Source organism: Uranotaenia lowii, chromosome 3 (assembly GCF_029784155.1).
Source record: "Uranotaenia lowii strain MFRU-FL chromosome 3, ASM2978415v1, whole genome shotgun sequence".
Classification (NCBI taxonomy): domain Eukaryota; kingdom Metazoa; phylum Arthropoda; class Insecta; order Diptera; family Culicidae; genus Uranotaenia; species Uranotaenia lowii.
Window position 1 is genome coordinate 282,091,549 of NC_073693.1, and position 24,024 is coordinate 282,115,572.

The window sequence follows — 24,024 nt, forward strand, 5'->3', positions numbered from 1 at the left end:
GTTAGAACAGTTCAATTAGCAATTGTTAGTACAATTTTCCTTTTAGCACAAAATTCTTGACCTAAATATTTCGATAAGCTGTTTTTCGTTTTCCATTATTGGTGGTGATGAAGGTGGTGCTTGATTTTGGATCCGAGGCGCATTTTCTGGCTGAGGTTTGTAGACTTTTTTTGTTGTTGCTTTTGGATTACCTTTTTTAATCCACATGGAATTCACGGGTTTTCGGATCGGAATGTTTTCTACTTCAGGAATGTAATTTTGACCATCCCGGACTGCCCCCTCCAAAGGTTTTAGTATCCGGATAAGTCCGCAAATGTTAGATCCAGCTCCGCAGCGATTGCTTTGTACTTTGACTTCTCCTTGTTGACGTCATCTACGGTGGAAATGGAGAGGTTAGGAGTGGGTTAGTTGTGTTAGAGAGAATATAACAAATTTAGAATATTTGAAAATAATATTATTTTAAGATGATTGTTAGTTAGTGAGTGTTAGTAAGTTTTTTTTTAATATCATACATGGATGAGAATATGGGTTGACATAATTTGTTACACCTCAATCTTAATTTGTGAACTGAGAATGAAATCAGACTCCGATAAAAAAATAAAAAACAAATCTGAAAATATGGATCTGACTTTTTTACCAGAATTTTAAAATTTAATTTTTCTTAAATCTGAAACTGAAATGTAACGCAAAGATTTGAATTCCAATGAGAGATGTTTTCTTTCCTTCACTCTCCTATCTGGTTTATTCTTCTATCTCGTTCTCCAATTGTCACCATTCGATTCACTTCTATTTGTTCTAGATTTTCACGCATTCTGATGCCTCTTTTAATTTTCCGTCCCCAATATCTCTACTTGCTCTTATTCTCTCTTTACGTGTCACTCTCAATCACTATCTCATCGAACTCTTTTGTTATGTTTGTTTTTTTTTTTCATCACTCCCTCTCTCCCTCTAATCTCTTGCTCTATCTTTTAACATTCTCTTTCATCAATATTTTTTCCATTCTCTTCCTTTATTATCTTTCCCACTCTTTGATTTCTCTCTAGATCTCACTTCTTTCATATTTAGAATTCATACATGAAATTTATTTTGATCGTCTACTGAAATAAGATTTTTTTTAATTATATTTGAAATATTCACTCAAATGTAAAATGCAGAGAAAAAATTAATATATATATCTTTCATTCTATTTATTATTTTCCAATCTTTTTTATCTCTTTTTCACCCCTTTTTATACCTCTTTTTTCTATATCACTTTCTTTCATTTGTTCTCCTTTTCAATCTCATTTTTTCTATTTCCTTCTCTTTTCTGTCTCTCTACTTTTTTTCTTCCTATCTCTCTTTTCTGTCCAACTCTCTCTTTTGGTTAACTCTTTCGTTTGTGTATCACTTTCTTTTGCCTATTTCTCTCTTCAATCTATCTCTCACTTTTTTATTTATTTCTCTCGTCTATCTATCTCTTTCTCTCTTTCAGCTCCCTATCTCTCTTCGTTCTATTTCTCTCTCTCTCTTCTATCTATCTCTTTTTCTACAATCTATTTCTCTCTTTCTTCAATCTATTTCTCTCTCCCTTCTATCTACCTCTCTCTTCAATCTATCTCTATCTTATATCTATCTCACTCTTCAATCTATCTCTCTCTTTTATCTATCTGTCTCTCTTCTATAAAACTTCCTCATCTATTAATCCATCTCTCTTCTATCAATCTCTCTTCTATCTATCTCTCTTTTATTTCTATATCTCTCTACCGTCTATCTATCTCTCTTCTATAAAGCTATATCTCTTCTATCTTTCTTTCCATATATTTATCTATCTATCTTATTCTCTCCTATCAATTTCTCTCTTGAATCTAACTTTCTTTTCTTTCTTTCTACCTCTCTTCTATACAACTTTCTCATCTATTTATCTGTTGTTATTCTATCAATCTCTCTTCTATCCCAATATCTCTTTCTTCTATCGATCTCTCTCTCCTCCATCTTTCTCTCTCTTCTATCTATCTATCTATCTCTTCTATCTATCTATCTATCTCTTCTATCTATCTTTTTTTTCTCTCTAGTTTTCTCTCTCGTCTATCTATATCTCTCTTCTATCTATCTATTTCTCTCTTCCTTCTATCTCTTACTTCTATCCATCTCTCTTCCATTTATCTCTCTCATATAACTTTCTATCACTCTTTACTATCTATCTCCCTTCTATCTTTCTCTCTTCTATCTTTCTCTCTGTCTCTTATCTTTCTTCTCTCTCTTCTATCTTTCTCTCTCTCTCTTCTATCCATCTATCTATCTATTCTATCTTTTTCTCTCTTCTATTTATCTCTCTCTTCTATCTCTCTTTTTTTCATTTCTTTCCTTCACTCTTTTATCTAATCTCTCTCTCTTCTATCTATCTCTCTCTTCTATCTATCTCTCTCTTCTATCTATCCCTCTCTCTTCTATCTATCTCTCTCTCTTCTATCTATCTCTCTCTCTTCTATCTATCTCTCTCTTCTATCTATCTCTCTCTCTTCTATTTAAATCTCTCTCTTATAACTATCTAGCTCTCTCTTCTATCTCTTTCTCCTTTCTATCTTTTTATCTCTTCTATCGATCGCTCTCTTCAATATATCTTTCTCTCTAGGTAAACTATTCTCTCTCTTCTTTCTTTATCCCTCTCCTATCTTTCTCTCACTTCTATATTTCTCTTCTTTCTATCTTTCCCTCTCTCTTCTATCTTTCTCTCTCTCTTCAATTTTTCTTTCTCTCTTCTATCTACCTCTCTCTCTCTTCTATCTTTCTCTGTCTTCTATCTATCTCTCTCTTCTATTTATCTCTCTCTTCTATTTATCTCTATCTTTTACTTCTCTCCTTTTTTCTTTTATCTAATCTCTCTATCTCCCTTCAATCGATCTCTCTCTCTCCTCTATCGATCCCTCTCTTCTATCGATCTCTCTCTTTGCTATCGATCTCTCTCTATTCTATCGATGTATCTCTTTTCTATCGATCTCCCTCTTTTCTATCTATCTTCCGCTCTCTTCTATCTTTCTCATTCTCTTTTATCTTCCTCTCTCTTCTATCTTTCTCTTATATCTATCTTTCTCTCTTCTATCTTGCTCTTATATCTTTCTCTCTCTTCTATTTATCTATCTCTTTTTTATTTCTTTCCTTCTCTCATTTATCTAATCTCTCTCGCTCTTCTATCTATCTATCTCTCTGTTTCTTCTATCTATCTCCTTCTATTCCATCTATCTCCCTCTCTTCCATCTATCTCTCTCTTCTATCTATCTCTGTCTTCTATCGATCTCTTTTTTCTATCAAAATCTCTCTTATATATCTTTCTATCTCTCTCTCTCTCTTATCTTTCTCTCTACTATCTATTTCTTTCTTCTTTCTATCTATCTTTCCCTCTTTTATCTATATCTCTCTTCTATCTATTTTTCTCTTCTATCTATCTCTCTCATCTATCTTTCTCTCTCTTCTATCTATCCTAAGGTTGCCAGAATTTTTTCCACTCCCATCCGGGCCTAGCAATTCCGGGCATTTTTTCAAAAAAACCTGGCAAAATCCGGGCATGGATTTTAATTTTTCAAATCCAAAAACCGGGCAAAAACCGGGCAAAATTTAGGTGTAGTTGTACATAAAAGCAAAGAAAAAATGCAAAAAAAAAATTAATATTTTATTAATGTAATTGCAGACTTCTAAAAACTTTTTGGAACACTTAAATATTCAAAGGTTTATAAAAGTAAATCAGCGAAATTATTTGAAACAACCGTTGAAAATTTCCATACCGTTAATCGATTTTGCTGAAACTTACTCAAAAACTTTGTTTTTTTTTTTTTGGTTTCTTTGTGAAAATTGTGAAAAAATCCGGGCAATATCCGGACCTTTTTCACGATATCCGGGCAACCGGGCCGGACCGGACTTTATCGAAAATTTGCATCAAATATCCGGGCAAACCCGGATAAAACCGGGCAATCTGGCAAGCTTAATCTATCCCTCTATATCTCTCTTCTATCTATCTCTTTCATCTATCTTTCTCCCTCTTCTATCTATCCCTCTATCTCTCTCTTCTATCTATTTCTCCTTTTTATCTATCTCTCACTTCTATCTTACTCTCTATCTCTCTCTTCTATCTATCTCTCTATCTCTCTCTTTTCTATCTATTTCTCCTTTCTATTTATTTCTCTCTTCTATCTATCGTTCTCTTCAATATATCTTTTTCTTTCTTCTATCTTTCTCTCTCATTTCTATCTTTCTCTCTCATTTCTATCTTTCTCTCTCTCTTCTATCTTTCTCTCGCTCTTCTATCTCTCTCTCTCTCTTTTATCTTTTTCTTTCTTTTCCTCTTCTATCTTCCTCTCTCTCTCTTCTACCTTTTCCTCTCTTCTATCTATCTCTCTCTCTTCTATCGATCTCTTTCTCTTCTATCGATCTCTCTCTTCTATCTATCTATCTCTCTTCTATCTATCTAACTCTCTTCTATCTATCTATCTCTCTTCTATCTATCTATCTCTCTTCTATCTATCTATCTATCTCTCTCCTATCTATCTATCTCTCTTCTATCTATCTCTCTTCTATCTATCTATCTCTCTTCTATCTATCTATCTCTCTTCTATCTATCTATCTCTCTTCTATCTATCTATCTCTCTTCTATCTATCTATCTCTCTTCTATCTATCTATCTCTCTTCTATCTATCTATCTCTCTTCTATCTATCTATCTCTCTTCTATCTATCTATCTCTCTTCTATCTATCTATCTCTCTTCTATCTATCTATCTCTCTTCTATCTATCTATCTCTCTTCTATCTATCTATCTCTCTTCTATCTATCTATCTCTCTTCTATCTATCTATCTCTCTTCTATCTATCTATCTCTCTCTTTTTATATATATATATATATATACACACGTTTTCTCTTTCTGATTTCAATCTTAAGCGTTTCAAACCTTTTTTAGTTTTTTGTCTCATTTTCCTTAACTAATTCTCTTTAAAATTTATCTTTTCTCAACATTTCTGCTATTCATCTCTCTCTTCACGATTTCCTGCTTTGTTTTCCCCTCTCTTTGTTTTTTTATTATTTTTTAACTATATTTTCCATATTCTATTCACTCTATTTTCCTTTATTATCTCACATTGGATTGCTTTGTGGTCGTTGCCTTTCTCAAAAGCTAGATCTAACGTTTTTCTAAAAAAAAATTTCAATTTTATTTTCTCTTTCCTTTATTACATTCTCTCGATCTGCTAATTAATATTCCTTCTATGTCGTTTTTCTTTACTGATTATTTTTCTTTTCGATTTTCTCTCGATCTGCTGTTAAACATTCTCTCTTCCGAAGTTTGATTCCATTTTCTTAATCTAACCTTTTTTTTAAGTATTCTCCCTCTTGAGCCTCGTCGCACTCTTTCAATCTTCATACATTTTACTTGCTCACTCGTTTTTCGCTATTCCTTATAATTTTTTTTCATTTTCTAATTATTTCCTTTTTTTCTCCGTAAATTCTCGCTTTTGCTTCATTTTCTCTTATTTTTCTCCTAGTTTTCTAGTTTTTCTCTTTTTCCCCTTTCTTTCGTTTTAATTTGTAATGCTCGACATAGTTTCCTTTTCATTCTCCATTCTGCGTTTAATTTCCAGTTCTTCCCTGAATTCGCTCCATTTTTCTGCAGAGTCTAATATATTCGTTCCATTTTCCTACTCTTATATATTTGCCCTGTACTTTTTCCATTCCTTATAATTAACTTTCTATATTCGTTGTTTTCCTTCTTCTGTTTGTCTATTTTTCTCTTAGACACTCTCATGTCTCTAATATCAATCTTGAAGGTTATGAGATTGCCTGTGGTCATTGTATATTTTCGAAATACGTCCTTCATTGTATGATTTTAATATTTTCTATTCAATTAGGATGTCCTGATATATGGCTCAGACTTAATTTTTTTTTTCTAAATCAGCTAGATACCGTAAAAAAATATAACAAATAATACTTAAAATATGTATACAAACCAATCGTACTCTTTATTTCCATTTGCCTTCCAACAGAACAAACCAAAAAAGGAACCAAACGAAGTGAACTGAACCGAAAACAGAAAAGCGAGAACCAAATAATAAACCCGGACCCATGATAGAAACCAAACCAAAATTTAAAGCTTTGGAAGAAGTGTTTATTTTTACAATTATATTTTCCTTTTATAGTAATAATAAATCTTTCTAATAAATAAATATCATAATACATAATAGCAAATGTAAGAAAATGTGTGTCCACACCACACAAACACACACATTCCAAGAGGGTTAACTCTAAACCGGATTTTCTTTTTCTGTGGCACAAAACGTCAACGCACTGCATTCGTAGTTTTATTTTTAGTTTTTACTTAACATCTTTCATGGTTTTTATTTTTAAACGATATTGAAACAAATAAATAATTTATTTTCCTTGTCCATTTCCTTATGCTTTGATTCTTGAAGCAGCGCAACAACGAAGCCTAACAAAGCTGTGCTTGAATTTTCTTTTCTTAGCAAAACTAATGAAGAAACCATTTTTAAAAGTGAACTTAAAAAAAGTGAAGTTTCTAAATTAAATGTGTGTTTTTATGAAAACCCAAAAAGAAAACCAAACGCTTTTGCTTGATTGATTGGTTGTTTGTTGTTTTTTTTTTTTCATCTTCATAAAACGGCGAAGCAATGGCTGGTTTTTCCGGGGTCAGCTGTTAGGTTGGGACCTTCCCGTCGGATGTTGTTGCTCCGGGGTCAAAAACCGAAAAACCGTTTCGATAATCCACTCTAGGATGTGACGATGATGGTTGTTGATGTTGTTGTGGTATTTTGGTGTTGTTTTCCATTTCATTTTCTTGCAGTTACTGTTGCTGTTGTTGATGTTGCAGCCAAACGCTGCGTCAAATTCAAACGTTGGTTCATGTTCAAAAGCAATGTTTTATATCCAAAACAACCATAATGATGGTTGTTGGTTGATGGTAAAAGTTGTTCCGATTGGGTTGTTGTTGTTATTGTCTAGTTGTAGTTTGTGAATCCGATCGAACGCCGGGACACTACTGCTGTCATCGGGAAGCTGGAGGCCTCCAACAAACAAGCCGACAACAGTAACACTTCCGGTGCCCGCCGGATCCTTTTCCGGGTTTGGTGACGTGGACTCGGAGCTTATTCCTTGAGGATGAGCTCGACGAAGGCGGTGTCCAGATCGTCTCCGATTTCCCTGTACTTCTCCTTCTCCAGGACGAGTTCGTCTGTTGTCGGGATTCGTTTGTAAAACGAGGAACAGATGAGGAGGTAATTCAAAAGGAAAAAAGAAGAAACAAACGGAAAATACCGAGTTCATTAGAAAACATAATTTTTAAATCAGAAGAAAAGAAAACCTTAATAATAATTCACTTAACTATTCTAAACTTTATGATAGAAAAAATTAAAACTAAAAATAATAACGATTGTAACATTACCTAAAATCACAGCAGGCGCAGCGCAGGTGTTTGATGGGTTAGGAAAGCCAAACTCTAGATAAGCTCAAAAAACGTGGAAAAAAGTGGTCAATTTGAAGTGTAAGGGATAGGGACAGTGTCTAAGGGCACTTCCGATTCTGAAGGATTGCTCTGGAGGGGAAGTTTCGGATTATTTAGAATTTTTAGTTGCACGTATAAACTCGGACAAACCTTCGAGCTTCCATGAAAACTTGCTTTTTTATGAAAAACATCCAAATAGTGTAGAGAAACCAAAGACTAAGTCGATCTAGAAACCGAGAATTCAAACGCAAGAAAAAAAAGTCTAAACTCAGAATCTGCATTCTACATATAATTCTGAATTCTGAATCTATTCTCTGAATCTGAATTCGAAGTCTAAATTCAGAATCTGAATCTAACATCTGAAAACTTAACCTGAATTCTGAATTCCAAACCTGAATTCTGAATCTCAAATCTTGAGTCTGTATTCGAAATCTTAATCTGGAATTGAATCTTAAATCGGAATATGAACCTGAATTCTGAAATTGAATCCAAAATTTTGAATCTGAATTATGAATCTTGAAATTGACTCTGCATTCTGAATCTGTTCTCTGAATCTGAAAAGTGAATCTTCAATCCGTTTCTGAAATCTGGATCTGATAACTGGATCTGATATCTGGATCGGAAATCACGATCAGAAATCTTAAATCTGAATCTGAAAACTGAAATCTTAAATCTGAATCTCAGCACTGCTTCTGAAAACTGAATCTAAAATCTGCATCTGAACTCTAAATTTAAAACTGATATCTGAATCTGAAATCTGAATACGAAATCAAAATCTGAAATATGAATAATGAATTTGAGATCAAAATTTGAACCTGAATCCGAAAGGGAATCTGAAATCTGAATCTGAATCTGAATCTGAAATCTGAATCGGAAATCTGAATCTGAAATCTAAATTTGAAATCTGAATCTGAAATCTAAATCTGAAATCTGAATCTGAAATCTGAATCTGAATCTGAAATTTGAAATTTGAGTCTGAAATCTGAACCTGGATCAGAATTTGAAATCTGAATCTTCAATCCAATGCTGAAATCTGAATCTGAAATCTGTATCTGAAATATGAAATCTGAATCTGAAATCTGAAATCTGAATCTGCAATCTGAATCGGAAATCTGAATCTGAAATCTGAATCTGAAATCTGAATCTGAAATCTGAATCTGAAATCTGAATTTGAAATCTGAATCTGAAATCTGAATCTGAAATCTGAATCTGAAATCTGAATCTGAAATCTGAATCTGAAATCTGAATCTGAAATCTGAATCTGAAATCTGAATCTGAAATCTGAATCTGAAATCTGAATCTGAAATCTGAATCTGAAATCTGAATCTGAAATCTGAATCTGAAATCTGAATCTGAAATCTGAATCTGAAATCTGAATCTGAAATCTGAATCTGAAATCTGAAATCTGAATCTGAAATCTGAATCTGAAATCTGAATCTGAAATCTGAATCTGAAATCTGAATCTGAAATCTGAATCTGAAATCTGAATCTGAAATCTGAATCTGAAATCTGAATCTGAAATCTGAATCTGAAATCTGAATCTGAAATCTGAATCTGAAATCTGAATCTGAAATCTGAATCTGAAATCTGAATCTGAAATCTGAATCTGAAATCTGAATCTGAAATCAGAATCTGAAATCAGAATCTGAAATCTAATTAAAACAGAATCTTAAATCTGAATCTTCAGATTCTGAAATCTCAAGTGTGAATCTGAATCTGAAATCAGATTCTGAATCTGAAATTTGAATCTGAAATCTAAATCTGAAATCTGAATCTGAAATATGAATGCTGGATTTGAGATCAAAATTTGAATCTGGATCTGAAATCTTCAATCTTAAATCTCCAATGCGAATCTGAAATCTGAATCTGAAATCTGAATATTAAATCTGAATCTCAAATCTGATTCTGAAATCTGAAATCTGAATTTGAAATCTGAATCTAAAGTTTGAATCTGAAATCTGAAATCTGAATCTGAAATCTGAATCTGATTATAAATCTGAAATCTGAATCAGATATCTGAATCTGAAATCGGAATATAAAATCTGAAATCTGAATTTGAAATCAAAATTTGAATCTGAAATTTGAATCAGAAATCTGAAACTGAAAAATGAATTCTAACTCCAATTCTGAAATCTGATTCTGAAATCTGAATCTTCAATTCGATTCTGAAATCTTAATCTGAAATCTGAATGGGAAAAATGAATTTTCAATTTGAATCTTAATCTAAGCTCTGAATCTAAAATCTGCTACTAAAACCTTAATTTGAATTTGAAATCTGAATCTGAAACCTGAATTTGAAATCGGAGTCCTAATCTGAAATCTGAATTTGAGATTGGAAATCTGAATTTGAATTTTGAATATGAATCTGAATTCTGAATCTGAATGTGGAATCTGAATCTTCAATCCGATTCTAAAATCTGAATCTGAAATCTGAATATGAAAAATGATTCTTCAATCTGAAATCTGAACCTGCAATCATAAATCTAATTCTGCTGAATTCTAATCTGAATCTTGAATGTGAATTTTGAATCTAAATTTTGTTCATATTATGATATTTAATTCTGATCTAAAATTGAGATTTTAGAAGCATATTTTTTAATTTAAAAATCAAAATTTTTTAATTTTAAATTCAGGTTAGAATTTCGAGCTTAGATTTTGAATTTATGATTTCTCTTTACGAATTTAACGTTCCATTTTTAAATATCATATTCTGATATCGAATTTAGGGTTTCAGATTCAGATTTCAGATTCAGATTACATAATTCGAGTTATAGAGTTTAGTTTTCACATCAAGATTTGAGAAACAGGCTTATTTCAGAATCAGATTTAAAATTCATGTTAAGTTTTCGGATCCAGATTTTTGAATCAAATTTTAGATTCATTAAACAGATTTTAGATTCTTATAGCAAAATTAGTTTTCAAATTCAAGGTTTAAGAATCAGATTTCAAATTTATTATATAAGAAGTATCAGACACAGATTTAAGAGTCGTACTACGGTTTAAATAATTTCAAATCAGACTTCAAACTTCAATTTCAGATTTAAAATTCCATTTCTAGATTGAGGTTGAGATTTAGATTTTGAATTATGATTCAAATTTAGGACTCGAATTCCAGATTTTAGATTGAAATCCAGATTTCGAATAAAAGTTCAAATTTGAAAATTTAGGCTCAGTTTTTTAAATTTCAAATAAAAATAATGTTTGTTGATTTTTTAATTTAAACTTAGATTCAACTATTCAGTTTAAATCTAAATCTGAAATCTGAATTCCGAATTTGATATCTTTATCAATTTGATATCAAAATTTGAATCTGAAATCTGAATTCTGAATCTGAATCTGAAAAGTGAATCTCAATCTGATTCTGAAATCTTAATCTTAAATCTAAATTTGAAATCTGAACCTGTTATCAGAAATCTGAATTCCTTATCTGAATTCTTAATGTGATTTTTAATTCTAATCTTGAATTAAGATTTCAGATGCATATTTTGAAATTCAAATATCAAATTTTGATTTCCGATTGTAATTTCGAATTTAGGTTTTGAATTTATGATTTCTCTTTACGAGTTTTTGATTCAGTTTCATATTTTAGATTGGGATTACATAATTCAAATGATAGAGTTCCAGATCCAGATTTTAGAAACATCATTCATATTTGAAAATCAGATTTAAAATTCAGGTTCAGATCCAGATTTTCGAATCAAATTTTAGATTTATGAGACAGATTACAGATTCTTATAGGAGAATTTTTAAGACTAATTCAAGGATTCAGAATCAGATTTTAAATTTAAGATTCAGGAAGTTTCAGACTCAGATTTAAGAATCAGATTTCGGTTTCAACAATTTAAAACCAGACTTCAAATTTAAATTTCGGATTCCAGATTTAAAATTCCATTTCCAGATTGGCGTATAGATTTAGATTTTGGATTCTTATTCAAATTGTAGACACAAATTCCAGATTTAACATTGAAATTCAGGTTTCAAAAAAAAGTTTAAATTTGAATATTTAGGCTCAGTTTTTCGAATTCAAAATAAGGATAGTGTTTGTTGATTTCAGATTTTAAATACAAATTCAAATCCTAATCTAAATCTTAATTTGAAATTAAAATTTAGATCTGAAATCTGAATTTGAATCTGAATCTGAATAAGAAATTTGAATCTGAAATCCCAATGTTAAATCCCAATGTGAAATCTGAACCTGAAATCAGAAATCTGAATCTGAATCTTTAATGAAAATTTTGAATATAAATTTTCTCCACAGCAAGATATTAAATTATGATCTTGAATTAAGATTTCAGATGTATAAATTCAAACATCAAATTTTGATTTCAGATTGTAATTTCGAATTTAGATTTTAACAAAAAAAAACCATAATTTAGATTTAAATTTATGATTTTTCTTTACGAGTTTCAGATTTCAAGTTAAAATATCATATACTGATGTCGGATTTAGGTTTCCAGTTTCAGTTCAGATTCAGATTTCCGATTGAGATTACATAATTCAAATTATAGAGTTCAGTTTTCTGATCGAGAAATGAAAACATACTTCTTTTTTCAGAATTAAATTTAAAATTCAGGTTAAGTTATCAGACCCAAACTTTGGAACTAAATTATAGATTTATGAATAGATTTCAAATTCTTAAAGCAGAATAAGTCTTCAAAATCAAGGTTTTAGAATTCAGATTTAAGACTGCAAATTTAAGATTCAGGAAGTTTCAGACTCAGATTTGAGAATCGATTTCAACAATTTTAAATCAGACTTCAAACTCAAATTTCAGATTTCAAATTTCAATTCCAGATGTAGATTTAGATTTCGGATTTTGATTCGAATTTAAGACTACGATTCCAGATTTATGATTGAAATCCAGATTTCAAATGAAAGTTAAAATCTGAAAATTTAGGCTCTGTTTTTGGAATTCAAAATAAGGATAATATTATCTGATTTTGGATTTAAAGTCAGATTAAATTATTCAGTTTATAAGCTTATCTCCTCAATCAAATTTCGAATTTAAAATAAAAATTTCAGTTTCAAGATACATCAAAAACTTGTCCGTACAGCACTTAAGTAATTCAAAATAAGGATAATATTAGTTGATTTTAGGCTAAAAAGTCAGATTAAATTATTCAGTTCAAATGCATATCGCTTATCTCATTCAAGTTTCGAATTAAGGATGAAAATTTCAGTTTCAAGATACTAATAACATCTACAGTTTATCAATAAATTATACGTAAAGCACTTATATCAGCACCGAAATATTCTTTAAAGGTACTTTTTCTATCAATAGTGTAACTAAAATATCTACATTTAGTGTAGAAAAAAGTTCTCACTTTAGGTCTATAAGCACTTTACTCATAAATGTTCTGAATCTTAAGATATGTTGAATATACTACATCAAGTCCAATAATTGTGCTAAAACATTGCCCGTACACTGAAGTTTAAAGTGTCTTAATTTTTCAATTTTCTCAGATCATGCAGTTTCAAACATTTTTGCCAAGTTTGATCTGATTTTAACAATTTACTGATAAACCATTATCAGTTTATTTGATGAATAGCTCTGTTTTTAAATTTTTTCGGTAAATGAAAGCCAACAAATTAAAAAATCGGAAGTTTCAGACTAATATTGAAGTATTGTAAATTTACGAATTGGTCAACTTAAACATCAGGAAAAATTACGAAAAAATATGTTTTTGGCATTTTTTTTTTCATAACATGATTTTATGATTTAAAAACTGTCGATTGATGTACAACACATAAATATTGGAAGATTACAGTCGAAGTAATCATATATTCAACATATCTTTAGACCTGGTATATTAATGATTAAAGTGCTTATAGAAAAAAAGGAGAACTTTTTTCCATATTAAATGAAGATATTCAGGTTCCACTATTGATAGAAAAAGTATCTTTATAGAATAATCGGAGCCGATATAAGTGATGTACGGATAATTTTTTGCCTGACTGTATATTCTAATGTTAGATTCAAATTTTTGACTCAGGTTTCAGAACAAGAACTCATATGCTAGTCAAGGTTGCCGAAAAAAAAATCTACATTTTTGACAAAAAAAAATCTGGAGTTCTGAACCTAATTTGTACTTAAAATTCTGTGCCGGTTTTCTGTGACGCTAGTTTTATGAAGTTCAATGGGAAATCATGTCAAACATCAACGAATCGAAAACTGCTTGCAGTTTTCAAAGAAAAAAAAATTACTCTACCTTGTTTTTTTTTTTTAAATTTTCTTGATTACGAGTCAGAAATAAAAAGTCGAAAGTAACAAAAAAAAAAATAATTTAGGAAATCTGTACAAAATTCATAAAATCTGTGTATTCTGTGAAAATTTTAAAAATTTTGTGAACGACACAGATTCTGTGACGAAATTTTGCTCGAAATTCTGTGATAATACAGATTTTTCGGTGAATTCGGCAACCTTGACTAGATTCTATCAACAACCAAAATTAAAATTCTGTTTCTAATAAAAAGCAGGGTTGCCAGTTTTTCAGATTTTTCAGGATATTCCATACATCCAGAACTTTTTGATTTGGATGTTGATATTTTATGGTTGATTTAACCTGATTTACATTTGTCAAGCTCACCCTGATTGACTACTCAAATATACATCGAATCATTGATTCTGAAATGTTCAATGGAAGTTTTATGATGAATTTTAAAACAATTCTCCGGGTCGTTCTATGCGTTTTTACTCGAGGTTAGCGTGTTATTTGACGCATTTGGATTTCGAAATGAGTTACCTAAGCAAAATCTGTTTAACCCAGAGCTGAAAAACGGAAAAAATCGCTCAAATGTCAAATTTGTTTGAGAAAATCACCGATCAGTGGGTAACTAATTTTGTTTCATGAAAATTATCATTAAAAAAACTTTGTTTTTAAGTTTTTAAGAAAGTTTTTAACTGAACAGATTTGCAAATTTCATCAAACTGAGCATGCTTGATACATAAAACAATAGTTTTGTTCATTTTGTCTGGTTTCGGCATAAATTTTTATATTGAACAATACAACTCTTATCAAAAACTGTTCAGTTTTTTTGCCGAAAAGTGAAAGAAAGCTGCAAAAATGCTGCAGCTATTTTCTATTTTCCTCACCCTACTAACTTCTGATATAACAACTGAACAAACCATCAATAGTACTAAGGAATATTAAGCATACATTCAGAGATTTAATGCTTCAAAGAAAATGTAATACGTTTAGATTTAGCGTTTATAAAACTAATGCAAATTCCTTTTTTGTTTGAACATTCCTTATTTTACTTGAAAATTGCTATAATTTGTATTTTGTTCCAATCGGTAAAAAATCGCTAGAGCAATAAAAAACTTTGGAACTATTTTTACAACAGCTAAAAATCATTAAAAATTTTAAATTATAACAAGAAATTTTTCAGCGTTGCCAAAAAAATTTTAATTTTTTTTTATTGCTTATGACCTTATTTTAAAATTTAACTTCTTAATCTTTGATCTATAGCTATCTCTAGCTCAAATGAAGTCGTTCTTACGATTAAAAATTTCGAAAGTTTTCAACATTACCATCGGTTAAAATTACTCCGTGATTGACCGTAAATTTTGTTCAAAAGCCATAAGAAATGTACTTGCACCGAGTAGCCTATTTTCGATGCCAAAAACTGGTGCTCTCTGTTAGTACATCAATAACGGTGCCGTCCACGTCTTAGGAGCTAATGTATCCTGATTTTAATTTTGGAAATTTCCCAAATTTGAGAAAAACCGTAGTTGGCAGCCCTGAGATTTTTTTTTTTTTTTTTGAAGAGGAAGATGTCAAAAGAGACCCAAAGAGAACACTAGAAAGGGAGGCTCCTGGAGACGATTGGGGAGAAGGCTCAGATGAAGAAAAGAACCGTACTTAACAATACTTTTTATTTAAAAATGTTTCAACAACAAGAACTAACGCAAATTTCTTTTGTGATTAAAGATTCCATATTTTACTTTAAAATTGCTACATTTTCTGATTTTGTCCAATCGACAAAAAATCGATTTAGCAAAAAAAACTTCGGAACTATTTTCACAAAATCTAAAATAATTAGTGGTTTTGGATAATATTAAATGTAGATACAGCTGCCATCTCCAGCTCGAATAAAATCCTCAAAAGGTCTGATATATTTTTATATAACTTTTCGATGAAAATTTTCAATGGTTTTCAACGTTATCATAACTCAAAATTACACCATAATTGACCATCAATGCTGTTCAAAAGTCATAAGTTATGTACTTGCACTGAGTAGCCTATTTCCATTGCCAAAAACTGGTGCTCTCTGTTAGAGCACCAATAACGGTGCCGGCCACGTCTTAGGAGCTAATGTATCCTGATTTTAATTTTGTAAATTCCCTAAATTTGAGAAAAAACGTAGTTGGCAGCCCTGATTTTTTTTTTAAAGGAAGATGTCAAAAGAGACCCATAGAGAACACTAGAAATGGAGACGATTGGGGAGAAGACTCCGGGGAAGAGAAGAACCATACTTAACAAAGCGTATTATTTTTATTTAAAAATGTTCCAACAACAAGAACAAGAAAACACGACAGTCGAGGTCAGCTGTGGTCCAACAACATACAAGCACGTTAAACTTGTAACTAGAACAATGTCAGATAGAATGCACTTAACATAAGCTTATTCAGTTCAGTTGGAAGCGATTAAAGTAGTAGTAGTTGTAGTAGTAGGTAGTGGCGTTGGTTGCATTTAAAGAAAAGAATGAAAGTAAGAAATATAAGCAAACAATGGTGGTGGTGCTGGTCAGGGATCAGTTTTTGGCAGTTGGTCTTCATTAACGTTGACTCTTGTTTAGGAGGCCGGAGTTTCCTCAACCGGTGCGGCTTCTTCCGCTGCCGCTGGGGCTTCTTCGGCTGCGGCAGGTGCTTCGGCCTCTCCTTCGGCTGCTGCAGCTGGGGCAGCTTCTTCTGTCGCTTCCGCCGGAGCATCTTCGGCAGGGGCAGCTTCGGCACCCGATGGTGGTTCAGCGGCAGCTGCCGGTTCGGCGGCCGGGATATCTCGATCCGGAGTGGATCCGGTAGCCGATCGAACGTATGGGACTTCGGCACCCTCCGGTGGGAAATGCTTCTGCAGCTCGAACGGACTCGGGGTGCGGGTTCGTTCCGGAGCAGCGGCTTCGGTTCCGGCAGGCGCTTCGGCCGCCACGATATCTTCCTGGGCCGGTGGTGGTGGCGTCTTGGCCTTCGGTGGCGGCGGAGGAGTCTTCGGCTTCGGACGACGATCGGTCCAGATCGGATCGACACCGGGAATGAGATCGACAAAGGCAAAGTCCAGATCGTCTCCGATCTCGGCGTAGCGGATCTTTTCGATAATCAGCTCGTCTGGTTGTCGAGAAGGGTTGCCAATCGTGCGGGTTTGTTCGTTTTGATTTATTTTTGTTGTTTGATTGGTGGTGTTTTTTTTTCGAGTGAGGCGTTAATAAAGTGTTTTTAATTTTTAGACGGAGGAGATAGTGCAAATTAAAGAAAGAGAAAAGCATAACAAAAGCATAATGAATATAAGAGAGAAGAGAGAACATAAAAACACAACACAGACGAATAGAAGAAAAACGACACATAGAAACTCGGTTTTTAAATAAAATAATATATTATTATTAATATTATTATTATAAACACTCAAATAAGATATCATTCTGTTGTTGCTCTTGATTTCTGTATATTGGCAGAGTCCGATACTATTATGATTTTTTTTTTTCGAAATATAAAATACAGTGAATGAAGGTGGAGTTTTGATGTGTACATTGTTTGTGTGTTTACATTATTGATTTTTGTTTTGTTTCACTTTTATTTGATTATAGTTTATCTGCTCTAGCCTAAATTCTCTCGCTCTCTCACTCAACAATAGTTGTTGTCCGAAAATCATGCCAAAAGCTACCTAATAAAACATTAAAAACCTGCGAAAACAGTGAGGAATGAATCTGCGAATGCGTGTAGTAGTTGTTGTCTTTACTTTTGCATTTTGTGGAAATCAAATGTACACGGTTCCATTAAACTCTACGGGCGCTTAAATTAAGTTAAACGTGTGTGTATCTGTGTGTATGTGAATGTGTTTTTTTCTCTTTTATTCCTTCCGGCTCTAGGTGTAGTGTTTACCCTTTTTCTTTTTTCGAATGACACTCACACACCGATGATATATGTAAATTATCTCTTTCTGCGAATGGCTATGCCACCTAATAATGATCTTATCAAATGCTTGATTTGTGTGTTTTCCAGCAAAGAAAAAAATGCGAACCGGTTTTGTTTCTTTTTTTTTTTGTTTACGTCTCAAAAGGCACTACAGATTTTATGCTCTAATTCGATCCGTTTTTCCTTCCCCTTCCGGGTAAACACGAAAAAAGGGAAAAGAAAAACGAAACCTTACACGAAAAAGGAAAACCTTCCAAGTCTATGTCCGTTTTATTTCGAGGCTTAAACTACTTTAAAACAAAACTTGAGGAAAACCATTTGATCTCGATAAGTTATGGGACAGTATTGACAATATTTTCTGTGTTTGTGGAAGTTGAAAGAAAAATATTGCAAAGAAATGTTGAAGAAAACAAAACAAAATTAGACAGCAACACGGGGGTGGCGCTTTCGCAGTGTTGCCAGAAAAAAGAATAAATTCGGCACGATGAAAAACCTACTAAAACTGACGTTTTGGGTAGCTGGACACCTACCAAGTTTCTAAACTGGAATCAACTTGTTACGAGTAAATGCATCATATCATATTCAGTAGTTACTCTTGGTCGGAAGACGCTTTTAAAAATAGTAGTTCTCGGGAATGATCGATCGATAACAAATCGTGTTTGTATGATGTTTGCTTTTGTTATTGTTTTTTTACGAGCTAACGGAATAAACACGGATAAAAATTCAATAATCTTTATCGCAATATTTGGGGCAGTAACAATCGTATTATAAACCTACTAGTAGTTTTGGAAAATGCTGTCTCTCAAGGGTGTTGCTTAACAAAACGAGAAAAAATAACGCGGAAAATTTAACTTTAATTATATTATTAAAAGTCAACGGAATGCACAATTCGTGAATGTACAATTGGAATAGCAGTAATAGTAGTAGTTGTATAAATGTCTTTCTCTGTGTTCGACCGATTTACGCGCTAATACCTAGGGGTATAAATCAATAGTTCCTATGCTATCGCTAGCGAGTAGTTGTTGTTGTTGTCTGTGTTTGTGTTTACTTCCCGTGTATGAATTCGTGTCATTGTTTGTTTGTGTGTGTAAAAGTGTTCTTAGCCTTTACGCCTAACGTCTAAAAACAATAAACTTTTTTAAAAACAATTTATGCGATTTCATGTGTCCTATACAGCGTGGAGCAAAAGACAAGTTCCTGTTACTTATTTATGAAAATATAAAAAAAACTAAACTTTAGAAACTTATTCTGTCCGTGTTTGTGTGTGTGTCTCGAACGGCACCCGAGGACTAGTTGGGTCCATCTGTTATTATTGTTTTGTTTTCTCTAATTTCCAACGCTTAACGTCGGCTTCCTTTTGCAAGAAGCGAAATACATTGATTTTTCTTTTGTTTTAAATTTTCTTCGGAAGAAGAAAACAACAGCTCAGCTCAGCGTTTACTTGTTTTTTTTGTTTTGTTTTTGTTCGCTCCCTACTAGTTTCTCTCATCTATAGGTGTAAAATGTTGTTGTAGTTGTGTTGCCATGACGATAACCGAGAGCAACCGATGGCTCTTTCTCTCCGCTCTCTTTAAATATATGCTTTTTTGTGTTCTCCCTTGCTCTGCGTGTGTTTCGTCGTCGTCGTCGTGCTCTCTCTCTTTCTTCGACGAAACTGAAACTGACGGTGACGATGAGGCGATGATTCGGGTGGGGATGGTTGTTACTTTTCTCTCTACTGTTTTACATGTTCTGAATATCGTGCAGCGTCGCTTCCATCTCTTCCTGGAGCATTTTGTTCTTGGAGCGCTCGTTCATAAGTTCGTCTGTTTGCCGGTGGTTTTGTTGTTTTCATTAGCGATTGTATTGGTGACATTTTAGCGCAATAGAGAGTATATCACACATACACGCACACATTCAAACGCAGCAGCATTTGAGCGGATTAATTGTTTTTTTTTTTTGGTTTTTAAGCAGCGGGTTATAGTAAAACAACATCAAACCAAACAGAAAATCAACACATGAAATAAAAAAATAAATGTAGAAAAAATAAGTTAAGTAAAATGAAAAACTAAAATATTTATAAGACGAACTCAATGATACTCTTCTTTGGTATAATAGAATGAAAAATAATCGAAAATAAAATTCAAGTGTCATTGAGACGTCAAAATTAAACTAAAAAAAGGATGATTATCTAATCTAGCTTAATTAAAATGTCCTGTAGAAATTTTCTAGCAGTATTGAATTTTCTAATACAGGAACATTCCGGAGGTACACTCTCAAAGTTTTGGTACTCAATTTTGAAGTTTTTTTTTTGGGATCCAAACAACTCTGATCGATTAATTTAGCACTGTTTTTTTCTGTTCAAATTAGTTACTTAAAACTATTTTACAGGACAAAGAGTGGCCACTTGCCACTCTGAAGTAAATACGGTAGTAGAATACGAAAAACTTACCTTCGAGTCTGTCGACTTCCTTCTGCAACTTCTGAACGGAACGTTCAGCGAATTCAGCACGAGCTTCAGCCTATCGAGAGCGGATTTCATGATGGCGCAATTCGATGTGATTTTCGGAAGAAATTAACGAATGTTGAGGAAATAGAAAAAAACAGTTGCATTAGTTGAGAGGAATTGATTGTTTCGGAAAAAAACAGTAAATAAACTCATCGGTGTCCTAATTTGAAAAAAAAAAATGGAAGACAACCTTTGAATTTATTTACGTATTTAAAAATGAGCTGAAGCGCACAACTTAAAACTAAGAAACTGACTAGCTCATGCGGAATTTTGGTGTGAGGTTATAAAACGCTAGACTGTAAAAACGAAACTTTAATAAATACACTAAAACCAAAGTAAAATAAAACAGTTAAGACACAACAACAGCTATCCGCTTACCTTGAACTGAAGATAGGAATACAAAAAGCCCTTTACCGAACAGTATAACAAATTGTATAAATTAAGAATAATGGATACAAATTACACAAACATCTTAAAGCTAATTTTGAAGAAAAAAAAACTATGATTTGCCCACTAGAACAACAGTTTAAAAAAATTAAAATAATGTTTAAAAATATGCCAGACTCAAAATAGCTTCAAAATTAAAAAAAAAAATCTGAGACTTAAGGTTTTTAAAACTTTCCCTCCCTAGACTTTTAAACGTTATAATATGCTAAACCAGATTAAACTAAGCGTAACTGAGCTCATTGTGTATCGCGTATGAAGTGCTGTTTATGATGAGAAACTATATCTGAGGGCAATCAAGAATTGATTGATTTTGTATTTTATCTTATTTTTTACCCAATAAAAACTTTAGTCACTTTAGACCCAAATTTTGAAGAAAATTTACCCAGACTGATCGATAAACTACGTCACAAGCAGTGTCCAAAATATCAATTTTCTCGATCTTAAATTTACATTTTGTTTGAACAGGGTGAAAGGGCTTGATACGAAGAGCTAGAAAATCGATGATGGATGTATTAGCACCAAGGTTGCCAACTTTGCTAAATCCGGGTAATATTTTCTTTAATTTTTTTTTAGATCCGGCTCATATCCGGGCATATTCCGGATTCATTTAAGAAGAGAGAGAAGACGGTTTTTTAAGAAAAATGAAAAGAATAATAATAATCGGTAATTCTCATGTAACGGCGACCGTCATAAATTACTCCAGAATTTAAACGTGGTTACAAAGGCAACTTGGATATATTGGTCTTTAGTTACCTTAAACAAACACTTGATTTTCAGGAGAACCATCCAAAAAAGTTAACCTCCTTAGTACTCTCTTTGAAATCGATTTTTTGAAGATTGGCAACGTTCCTTAAGCTCTAGGATGAAAAAAAAATCTGTAATTAAGTTATTATCTTTAGCATTATTAAATTTTAGCTTTTGCTTCCAAATCAGTGCAGTCTCCAAGTGAGTTGAGAGGACAGCTTGGAATTGGAATGCGAGTTGAGAGGACAGCCAGAACGCATCGATAGAATCTTCAAGCGACCTGAGGGGGCAGCTTAAAATTTAAGAACGAGTTGAGAGAACAGCCCGAACATATAATTAAAATTTTCAAGTGAGTTGAGAGGACCGCTCGAAATTGGAAGGCGAGTTGAGAGGACAACCTGAATGTATTGATAGAAATTTCAAGCAATTTGAGAGTGCAGTTTGAAATTGAAAAGTGAGTTGAGAGGACAGCCAGAACGTATTGATAGAAACTTCAAGCGACTTGAGAGGGGACAGCTTAAAATTTAAGAACGAGTTGAGAGGACAGCCCGAACATATAATTAGAATTTTCAGGTGAGTTGAGGGGACAGCTTGAAATTGGAAGGCGAGTTGAGAGGACAGCCAGAACACGTCGATAGAAATTCCAAACGAATTGAGAGTACAGCTTGAAATTGGAAGGTGAGTTGAAAGGACAGCCTGAACGAATCGATAGAAATTTCAAACGGCTTGAGATTACAGCATGAAATTGGAAAGTGAGTTGAGAGGACAGCCAGAACGTATCGATAGAAATTTCAAGCGACTTGAGAGTGAAGCTAGAAATTGAAAGTGAGTTGAGAGGACAGCCAGAACATATCGATAGGAATTTCGAGCGAATTGAGAGGACAGCTTAAAATTTAAAAACGAGTTGAGAGGACAGCCCGAACATATCATTAGAATTGTCAAGTGAGTTGAGATGACAGCTTGAAATAGAAAAATGATTTGAGAGGACAGCCAGAACTTATCGATAGAAATTTTAAGCGACTTGAGAGTACAGTTTGAAATTGGAAGGTGAGTTGAAAGGACAGTCAAAACGTATCGATAGAAATTTCAAACGGCTTGAGATTACAGCTTGAAATTGGAAAGTGAGTTGAAAGGACAACCAAAACGTATCGATTGAAATTTCAAACGACAAGAGAGAACAGCTTGAATTTGGAAGGCGAGTTGAGAGGACAGCCAAAATGTATCGATAGAAATTTCAAACGACTTGAGAATACAGCTTGAAATTGGAAAGTGAGTTGAGAGGACAGCCAAAACGTATCGATAGAAATTTAAAACGTCTAGAGAGGACAGCTTGAAATTGGAAGGCAAATTGAGAGGACAGCCAGAACGTATCGATAGAAACTTCAAACGACTAGCGATGACACCTTGAAATTGGAAGGCGAGATGAGAGGACAGCCAGAACGTATCGATATAAATTCTAAACGACTAGAGAGGGCAGCTTGGAATTGGAAGACGAGTTGAGAAGACAGCCTGAACGTATCGATAGAAATTTCAAATGACTTGAGAGGGCAGCTTAAAATTTAAGAACGAGTTGACAGGACAGCCCAAACATATCATTAGAATTTTCAAGTGATTGAGAGGACAGCTTGAAATTGGGAAGTGAGTTGAGAGGACAGTCAAAACGTATCGATAGAAATGTCAAACGACAAGAGAGGACAGCTTGAATTTGGAAGGCGAGTTGAGAGGACAGATGGAACGTATCGATAGAAATTTCAAACGACTTGAGATTACAGCTTGAAATTGAAAAATGAGTTGAGAGGACAGCCAGAAGGTATCGATTGAAATTTCAAACGGCTTGAGAGTACAGCTTGAAATTGGAAAGTGAGTTGAAAGGACAGCCAGAACGTATCGATAGAAATTTCAAGCGACTTGAGAGTGAAGCTTGAAATTGGAAGGTGAATTGAGAGAACAGCCAGAACATATCGATAGAAATTTCAAGCGACTAGAGATGACAGCTTGAAATTGGAAAGTGAGTTGAAAGGACAGCCAGAACGTATCGATAGAAATTTCAAGCGACTTGAGAGTGAAGCTTGAAATTGAAAGTGAGTTGAGAGGACAGCCAGAACGTATCGATAGAAATTTCAAGCGAATTGAGAGGGCACTTTAAAATTTAAGAACGAGTTGAGAGGACAGCCCGAACATATCATTAGAATTGTTAAGTGAGTTGAGAGGACAGCTTGAAATTGAAAAATGATTTGAGAGGACAGCCAGAACGTATCGATAGAAATTTCTAGCGACTTGAGAGTACAGCTTGAAATTGGAAGGTGCATTGAAAGGACAGCCAGAGCGAATCGATAGAAATTTCAAACGGCTTGAGATTACAGCTTGAAATTGGAAAGTGAGTTCAAACGACAAGAGAAGACAGCTTGAATTTGGAAGGCGAGTTGAGAGGACAGGTAGAACGTATCGATAGAAATTTCAAACGACTAGAGAGTACAGCTTGAAATTGGAAAGTGAACTGAGAGGACAATCAGAACGTATCGATAGAAACTTCAAGCGACTTGAGAGGGCAGCTTAAAATTAAAGCCTGAACGTATCGATAGAAATTTCAAACGACTAGAGATTACAGCTTGAAATTGGACGGCGAGTTGAGAGGACAGCCCGAACATATCGTTAGAATTATCAAGTGAGTTGATAGGACAGCTTGAAATTGAAAAATGATTTGAGAAGACAGCCAGAACGTATCGATAGAAATTTCAAACG

At 33.2% G+C, this 24,024-nt stretch overlaps 1 protein-coding gene across 15 annotated transcripts in view; it reads right to left on the bottom strand.

The window, feature by feature from the left end:
* Positions 1–53: 53 nt before the first annotated feature.
* Positions 54–24,024, bottom strand: part of LOC129755607 (tropomyosin-2) — a 146,335-nt gene continuing 122,364 nt past the window's right edge. For 9 of the 15 annotated variants that reach the window (XM_055752180.1, XM_055752185.1, XM_055752183.1 and 6 more), the window contains 2 exons: positions 20,035–20,104; positions 15,951–16,799 (listed from right to left, as the gene is read on the bottom strand). In XM_055752180.1, the coding sequence (XP_055608155.1) occupies positions 16,270–16,799; positions 20,035–20,104 (600 nt within the window). In that variant the 3' untranslated portion in view covers positions 15,951–16,269. Of the gene's footprint in view, positions 374–6,102; positions 7,205–15,950; positions 16,800–17,041; positions 19,409–20,034; positions 20,105–24,024 lie in introns of those variants that run through there. The other 6 variants (XM_055752194.1, XM_055752190.1, XM_055752195.1 and 3 more) reach the window with 3 other exon arrangements.